The 9,458-nt window shown below is 41.1% G+C and overlaps 1 protein-coding gene across 1 annotated transcript in view; it reads right to left on the minus strand.

Moving 5' to 3' along the window:
* The window catches only part of Atp13a5 (ATPase 13A5), a 124,162-nt gene extending 117,799 nt beyond the window's left edge, over positions 1-6,363 (minus strand). The window contains exon 1 of the mRNA XM_051191266.1: positions 6,127-6,363. Within this exon, the coding sequence (XP_051047223.1) occupies positions 6,127-6,186 (60 nt within the window). The 5' untranslated portion in view covers positions 6,187-6,363. The remainder of the gene's footprint in view (positions 1-6,126) is intronic.
* Between the last annotated feature and the right edge of the window lie 3,095 nt (positions 6,364-9,458).

Genomic DNA, 9,458 nt, shown 5'->3' on the forward strand with positions numbered 1-9,458 from the left:
CTGAAATTTCAGTGACCCTCATGGCTCTTCTTTTCTGTAATTAAAGGCATGAGCCACCATACCTACAAGAGAAGGTCTTGAATCACCTTCACTTATGTAAAATATTTATTGTTTATTTGTTTATCTGTCACTTAATTTTCATAATAATCTGTGAAATTTGCTTTGCTGGTTATTTAAAATAAATATGATTTGGCCAGGCCTTGGTGGCACATGCCTTTAATCCCAGCACTCGGGAGGCAGAGGCAGGTGTATCTCTGTGAGTTTGAGACCACCAAGTCAACAGATCTAGTTCCAGACAGACTCCAAAACAATACAGAGAAACCCTGTCTCAAAAAAACCCAATAAATTAATTAAATTAAAAAAGTAAATACGATTTATATTTATAAATTATTCTATTTGTAGATCAATAAACTAAATTTTGGTAATATAAAACAATTGTTATATTGTTCAACCTATTATACTTCGCCTTGTGTTTTTCTTCTAGAGTAAGAGAGACCCTTTGATTAATAGCAATGCCAGTCAAAATTCAATACTTAAATAAAAAAATTGAATACACTGTTACTCTGTGATGGGCATCACCATAGCCAACTAAATCTATGATGTATTCATGTGCTTTTCATGCAAGTGAGGGCCCTTGTTGGTAAAGGAAATAGGAGAGAGCAGCAAGTGTGGATCATAGAATAAACATGCCTGACTGACTAGCAGGAACAGTTTCTAGAACCAGTGTTTGCCCTACCTTAAGGCCAGGAGACTGTATGAGATGCTCTCTGACAGGCCATTTGGGGAATAAAAGTTTCACTGATCAGAAGAGGATCCTCAAAAAGTTTTGGTTCCAATTCCTTGCTGAGAAAAAGACAATGATTCTACATATTTGGCTAGTAGGAATCTAGTGCTTTAGAGGGTTTCAGTCCTTCACAAGCCATGTACACCCTTTAGGCCAACTAGCTTTCCAGCACCACTCATGAACCTTAGCTGCTTGAAACAATAGCAAGTACAGATTTATTTATTTATTTATTTATTTATTTATTTATTTATTTATTTACTTATTTTTGAAACTGTGAGTTTCACCACGAAAATCAAGATATAGAACTCCCAGTTCCTTCTTCAGCATCAGGTCTAACTGCACACCATCCACTATAGTGATAATGGACTCAATCTCTGAACTGTAAGGCAGCCCCTATTAAATGTTTTCCTTTGTAAGAGTTGCCATGGTCATTGAGTCCATTCAATGCAATAGAACCCTAAGACAGCTGGTAAAAATAACTTCCTGGAAGTTTTCTTTAAAGCACAGATTAAGTAGAACCATCTTCATTTTTACTATTCTGTCAGACTGCTCTTACAACCTCCAAAGACTAATTGTTTATGGCTATATACACTGGTAAAATTCCCTCATAATATAAATCAGACACTTCAACTACTCTTTCATACATAGGTAGCCAAGCCCATATCTCTGCCATGCCCCACTCTATATGTTACTAGTCATTTAAAACTACTGAGGCCTGTTATTGTGTATATACAATAGCTCTTCCACAATCCAGCCTCAAGAAAGTTTCCATCTTGATTCTATCACTGATATTATCTCTCCCTCACATCCAGATGTCACATGGAGATTGATAAGCTTCTTTTCATCCAAGTTGTTAAAGATATTGACAGGTACCACTAGGAAACGAGAAGGACTACCTTTTATATCTGAATGTATACTTTTTGATATTGATCCTCTGTAGTCTTTTGAGAGAGTTGGGGAGTATCCTTTAATAGGTGTAATAAACTAAGAAATGTGTGACATTGTGTGCAATGATCTATGTACTCGGGTCTGATTTTTCTTAGCAACTCTTTATACATTTTTGTCTTTATGATGGTGGCACTCAAGCAGTTACCATTTCCCAAACTTTCATCAGAGAAAGGGGAAATATACTTAACACAGCTTATCCTGTCTGCCTGCATCTCATTTGCATATCTTAAACGTAATGTAAATAGACCCCTTTCTTGTCATAGCATTTTCCATATTCAAGACTTGACCCTCACAGAACTTGCCTGTGGTTCTGTGTTTTCCACACCATTTGATTAACAAGAGCTCCTTGACTGTAGCCTGGATACCCTGCCTTAAAAAAGTTCCTGCTTGTGAGACAATCACTACTACCAGGAGAAATGTTGTCCTTGTCATTCCGTGTCCTCCACACTGAACAGCCATTTTCTTGTTTTGAGTTGTTCCCATTTGGGATCTTGATACCCAAACAGTCAGTATCAGCATGGAAGAATAGCACTGGGGAACTATGTGTGACTCATGTGAGTAAAAGTGTGACCCTAATGAGGCCTAAGTGAAGACCACACTCAAAGCATGGAGAATTCTTGTAAACAGAGGACCTGTGCACGTGGTATGCCTCCAGACTTGCCTGGATCACAAGCAATGAAGTGGTCCTGGAGATGATTTCTTCAGTAACAGCAGTGTGAGGACAGAGGCAGTCAGCAGCTCCTTCATTCCTGGCAACCAGTCCCCAAAAACCACACTCAAATAACACCTTTAAGGTTTCAGGACATGACCAAATCTACTGGAATGTACCCCAGGATAGGAAATTTGCTGAAGACCCACTTTCAAATCAGTAGGAAAGCAGAAAGGCATCTGAGTGGTGTGTGCCACAGCAGTGGGCCTTCTCTGTTAACTGAGCTAAGACTATAGAGGAAATGTCTTTCCTATTGATCCTGCCCATATCCAACATACACCCAAGAGTAGTTGTTGTCTCAACTCAGGCCTGTTTTAAAAATGAGAATCCTGGGCTCTGGGCCTCTGGTTTGCTGTATTTCATTCTCACCAAAAACAACCAGATAGGAGTGATGGGGTGGTGGGACATGGGTTGGTTTAGTATGTGAATACTTGTACTATTTTTGGATTGTGAATGTCTGCCAAAAGTGATGGGTTTTTTTTTTATGTCTTTTGTACAATGTTTTCCCTTCCTATATCTTGCTACATATAAGCGCAATATGTGGCTTTTAAAAAGAAAATTCCAAACCATTTTAAATTTATCTTTCAACTTCAAAAACCAAGTGAAAAAAAATCAGAGATGACCAACTTTATCCTATTTGTGGTATTTTTGTAAGATTTATAGGCAAGGATTTTATTAACACTTTTGTTGTAACTTTATTCTTCAGATACACTTACAAAAACCTCTGTGGAAAGAGGTTTAATAAATTTTCTTACACATAAAAAAATAAAACAGTACATGTCATTCACTGAGACCATCCTCACTTTTTTTCTTATTGAGGAACAATAGGAGAAAATTCAGGAGAGATTGCACACATTCACACACACACACACACACACACACACACACACACACACACACACACACACTAGCACATGAAGCATTCCCTGAATCCCTATTTTGGAAATAGGAACACTGTTGCCTCCCTTCCTGCCTTTTTCTCCTAGTATCTTTCAAACCAAAGTGGCAGTGACAGTGACAAGTGACTCAGGTTAAATAACTTATCTAACAAACAGAATTTAATCCTGAGGCCAAGCTTGCCTCCCTGGGCCTTGTGATCCACAGTCTGCCGGTCTGTGTTATGATGAAGGCTCTCGAGGACTGTGGATCCCTCAAGAAAACTGACTAGAGAGAAGAAACGTCTGCCTGTGAATGGTGGGGCTGGCAGAAGCACCTACCTGGCAGGCATAGATCCAGGAAGAAGAAAATGAAGAGGAAAGACCCAGTTAGAGCTGGGGTTATAGCAAGGAAGGTGGGAAGTAAATGGAGTAGATTGGGAAAGTCAGCAATGGCCTATAAAGTAAGTGTACTCTTCTCCCAATCATTGTGCGGGCAAAATGAGCAACAAATCACCTGGAACTGTGTCAGGACAATGACTGTGCAGTTGCCTTGGAGGATTCCAGCCCTAGAGTGGGAGTCGAGAAGGATGATGGGGCTCAACTCTCCAAGCTAATACAATGCTTGCTAGCTATGCTGAGCTCAGCAGAATAACCCCTGACTGCCCCCAAAATCCCCAGTCCTTCTCCATCTGCTTAAGATTCTTCCTGAGCATGAAGGAATTTATTGTTTTTAATCTAACAGTGTCTATTTTTCACCTCAAATTCTTCCACACGCTTGCCACACATTGTCCACTCCAAGAGGTGAAGGAAAGGAGAAGTCACCCTAGGTCCTGGAGACCCTTCAGGGAAGGAAGAGCAGGGGAGGAGATATTGTTAAGTGTCACTGTTTTGCAGCCCCAATGGAGACACTAAGTCCCAGGGTTACTTTGATCTGATAGTTGTTTTTCAGAAAATTTATTTCCACGACATTTCATCTGGCTATTTGACTATTTGACTAAAAGCTCCAACCCTTTGGCTTCTTTTCTCTGAACTCTGCAGGCCGGACAGCATTGAGCAGTTGACTGCAGGACAGCCATTATCTGGAGCTGAGTCACAGATTCCTGGTCACCTCACCCAGTTACCGATGGGCTGGAATAAGAGACTGGAGTAATGTTTTCCTCTGTGCTGCCTGCCCCAGAGTAGGATTTGGGGAGGAGATTCCATTGCCAACCTCCCTCCCAGAGTGCTTTGCCATTGTAAGGTTATCAGAACACTGCTGTTTCTAATAGTACGCCCAATAGGGGTTTCCAGTGGACAGCTCTACAAGCATTTGATCAAACATAAAAACAAAGGAAACCCCAGCACCTGGTCCATTCCTCAGTCCTTTTACTGCACCTGTAAATGGGAGAACTAGAATAGCAGATAACATATGTGGTTAGGAAATAGTAAGAACAGCATGCAGCTTTCGGAACTGCTCATCTATATGAAAACAATCAGACCATACAGTAGGGAACGGGGAAGTAGACCCTTGGGCATGATGGCATCACCATCTAGTGAGGTACAGTGACACCCACGAGTGGGCTACATTTGCAATTTTTAATTTCCCAGAAGTAAAAGGAAGCCCTCAGAACGAACTTGTATAATAGGTGTTACCCAACTCAGCCTACCTGAAATATCATTTCCACCAGTAAACAACACAGACATTATTAACAGGGTATTTTAGTTAAATTCTAAGTCTAACATATATTTTACACATAGAAGGCCTTTTTGTTTGGATCGGCTGCTTTCCTAGCATGCAAGAAAACCACAAAGCAGCCATCTTATTGCACAGCTATAGAGGTGATTACTTATTAATAAAAAAGTATACTTAATTAATACTATAATATGATTAATAAATACAAATAGTGGGGCTACAGGTAAAGATTTCCTGAGGATCGAAGAGACCAGATGGGAATCCGATAACTTTTGTTATATGAACCAAGATTCTGGGTTGATTTTGGCCTCTGTTCACTCTTCTCTCCTTCCCCCTGTCTCTTATTTTCTCATTCCCTATTCCCATTGTCCCTATCAGAGACCCTGCTGGAGTGTGCACAGGCCGGGGTGTAAAGAGTCAAGGAATGAGCTGGATTTCCAGCCTGTCTAATGACCTTGGGTGAGTTACCTAACCTCCTTGCTCTCAGATTTCTTTTCTAGCAAATAGGATTAGTTCCTTCAGTACTGCATTGTGAGGATTGAGGTCATAAATATAAACTGCTCAGCATCAAATGGACACTATAGAGCTTTCAAATCTTAGTGGCTATTTTTTTTTAAAAGATTTATGTAAGTTTAGAATAAGGGACAGAAGGAAGAAAAGGAAGCAGAAAGGAAAGAGAAAAATTAAACGTGTTAAAGTCTCAGCTTCAACCTCACTTCTCAGCACCTGGTGCCTCCCTTGATCTCAGTAACTCGGTGATTTATCCCCAAAGCACCAAGCCCGGGCTGTGCAAACAAACCAACAGAAGAAGAATAAGAAAAGAAAGTTTCCACTTTCAACCATTTGTCCAATGCCATAGTGACCCAGGTGGTCAGGGGGAGTAACCTCAATGAACACGACGGGGGGTGCACCCCCATAACTCTGCAAAGTGTCTAGGACACTTTGCATGGTCCATTTCTGGGACTCTGCCATACAGAGCTACAACTTGCTCAGTCCCTGCAGGTCCCCTTTGTTACCAAACCCAAATCCTTGCCGGTCCTAGAACCAGCAGCGTTGCTGCTACAGTCGCTCCTCTACTGTACCTGCAAACAACCCTTGCCCACTTGGAGAAAACATGCAAAGTGGGGAGACTCACCAGCTCATTCTCCTCTCCTTCATTGAGCAAAGCCTGATGGACATTCTTACTCTTCTCCATCTAGAACAGCATGTGGGGTTCTTTCTGACTACTTCACAGGGGAATGTCAGAGCCACCTGTGCCTCTGTGACTCAGGCGCTACTTGTCATCGCTGTATTCAGGTGCTTACAAAACCAGCTGGCACCTTGCCCGTTAGAACAACAAAGGAGAAAGGAAAGGCTCTCTATGACCACAGAGTTGGTCTGCTAATTTATATGCTTGATGTGTGTTTTTTTCTTCCTAGTGTTTATTTACTGAGCTACATGTGAAGTGCCTGCAGACTAAAGCAATGATGGGGGAGGGTGGGGGAGGCGGTTGCACTAAATAGTAATTTCATATGCAGCCCATGAAAAGTCCCCATCAAATAATGGGAATGGCCACTGTGCTAAAAGCACAAGACAATAGAGTCCTATTTGTCTCATGAGAGCTGTGGGAGCTCAAGGAATTTAGAGAAACTGTGAACACAGTGAGTGTGGCAATGGAAACTGGAGGGAGGAGATGTAGAACTCCTTCTGGAATCAGGGAAAAAATGGAGTTCTAATCTCTGCTCTGCTGATGACCCCGGATAAATCACTTATAATCTGAATTTCCGACTTCTGATATGTAAAATGTCAATGATAATTATAGGGACGATATGAGAGTTCGTGATGATGTTTGCAAAAGGGCAAGTGTAACTTCTGCCACCTCCAGTGAGAGACAGGCAATCATCTTTGTCGCAATCATGGCGCTAATCAAGGAGAGGCGCTTTAGAAAATGAACTACAAAATAACTTGATTCCACAGTTTACAAAACTGGGAGGGACAGAGGGAGGGAGTGGGGAGTAAGGGAGAGAGGGAGACAGAGAGAGAAGAGCAAGAGAGATGAGTATTAAAGATATAACTTGACTTTTCCACCCCTAAATAATCACCCTTGAATTCTTGGGTTAACATGTGCGTGTCACACACAGACACACACACTCCAAAATTTTGACATTTTCCTTGTGGTTTGTTGCATCTGGTCCACTGAAGGGAATCCTTGACCCTTTGTTTCTGGAAGAAAGTTGACTAAGGTGAAAACATCTGTTGCTTGAGTGGCCTCATGTGTCCTCCTTGACATTCAGGGCAGATCAAGATACTTCCCAGCCCTAGAAGACATCACTGATAAGAACACACACAGGATTGTAGCTTTTCATGTTAGCAAAGTGACTGAAGTGCTGCTTGTCCAGAAACTTAATGGTGTCCCAAATGTTGTAGTCCAACATCAAGTCAGATATGAGGAAGGCATTCTGTTAAACTCTCATGAAAGGCATGCATGATCACTCTTTACCTTTTACCCATAATCCCACTCGTGTTTCTTGATAAGGTAATATCAGTCAGGCTTGTGTCCAGGTGACACGACTAAAATCAAATGTACCAATGAGTCATGACTTGTCTAAAATAGGGTCAGGACCACATTCTAAACAATGACAATAACAGCTAAGAACACTTGAGGGGCAGATTATCCTGGTATTGAAAGGAAACTGTTTTTTGGGGGTTGTTTCCTTTCTTTCTTCTCTTTTCTTCCTTCCTTTTCTTTTTTACTTCCCTTTCTTTTTCTCTTCCTCCCTTCCTTTTTCTCTCTCTTCCTTCCTTTCTTGCTCACTTTCACTTTCTTCCCTCCTTTGAAAATGCATGTGAGGATGCTGTGCTTCAAGCCCAGGGACTGTGGGATCCAGAGGAAAGAGAGCATCTCCAGGTCTGCTGCGTAAGTCTTACTCAATGAAGAGGATGGAAAAGGTAGAGCAGGTTAGAACCATGCCATGCCCGCTCCTTGGCAGAAACAAGTTTTTCAACACTCACTTCTCTGTTTAAAGCAATGGTTCTCAACCTGTGGATCAAATCCCTTTGGAGGTTGTATATCAGATATCCTGCATGTCAGATATTTACATTCTGATTCATAACAGTAGCAAAATTACAGTCATGAAGTAGCAACAAAATAATCCTATGGTTGGGGTCACCACAACATGAGGGACTGTATTAAAGGGTACAGCATTAGTTTAGGTGTGAACCACTGTTCTAACAGGAAACCACATTTGGATGTCAGATCTAGGTCTCAAAGCTCTTTCTCTATTGTCTCCACTTACCACCATAGCCTTACTGGAACATTCTACTTCTTTAATATTATTGCATTACCTACATGGGAAAAATGGTTTAATTGAGATAGGCGGTAACCATTGTCAGCATTTTGGGGCTTTCTACATTTGACACTACAAGCTGCAACTTATAAATGCTTAGAACTATACCCTTACGAAGAGCAGGGATGCCAGGAGGCAATAAGTTAAGATTTCTGTGGATTGGCTTTGGAAGAAGTATTCTATATGACAAAAGATGGGCCATATCTCAGGCAGATGACCACGCTTCCCTGCAAAGTGGACTACAATATGAAGCAGCTGAATGCCAGGAAGAAGATAAAGATTTGGTGGCCACCTAGTCAGTCTCAGAGAGAAGGAAAGCTCAGCCAAGATCTCTAGAAAATCATAGTACAGAAAAGAGCAAAATGACACCATGATGGAAAGACTAATGTGAAAGGCAGAAGTGAGGAAGGCTTGCTTGGGGGTTTAGGAACATGAGGAGGAGCAGATATTGAAGAGTCTCTGTAGCAAGTGACAGGATATAGAGATGTTATTTTATCTCACTGAATGACCTAAGATTTTTTTTGCAACAATTACCCAGGCAAAGAAGGCATGTGTTTGTACATAGTCAAAACATAGACTCAAATACCCAATCCCTCTGATCATAGGCAGAGCCAAACACCCTTTATTTTTCCATCCTTACATCCTAACATAACCACCAAAACCATGCATTCTCTACAGATAGGACAGAAGCATTTATTTAAAACACATAAATCCAGCTGCTCACAGTGAACTGTAATTGTGATCTTTCCCATTCTCTACCTTAAATTTCAAATGAGAAAATCAATAAATTAAGAATTTTGTGACAAAATCATAGATGAATGAAAACAAAATCACATTATAAAGGGACATAAAGGAGAAAGAGACCCTTAACTCTTCAAAGGTCTTTAAATGGCTGGAGAGGTGGTTCAGCAGTTAAGAGCACTGGCTGCTCTTCCAGAGGACCTGGGTCTAATTCCTAACACTAACATGGCAGCTCACAATGGTCTGTAACTACAGTTCCATGTGGGCTAACACTCTCTTCTGGCTTCCATTAGCATCAGGCACAAAAGTGGTACACAGATATACATACAACCAAAACAACTATACCTATTAAAAAAAATTTAAGGGACAGTGTGTGTGTGTGTGTGTGTGTGTGTGTGTG

The sequence above is a fragment of the Phodopus roborovskii genome, unplaced genomic scaffold (assembly GCF_943737965.1).
Source record: "Phodopus roborovskii unplaced genomic scaffold, PHOROB, whole genome shotgun sequence".
Taxonomy (NCBI): domain Eukaryota; kingdom Metazoa; phylum Chordata; class Mammalia; order Rodentia; family Cricetidae; genus Phodopus; species Phodopus roborovskii.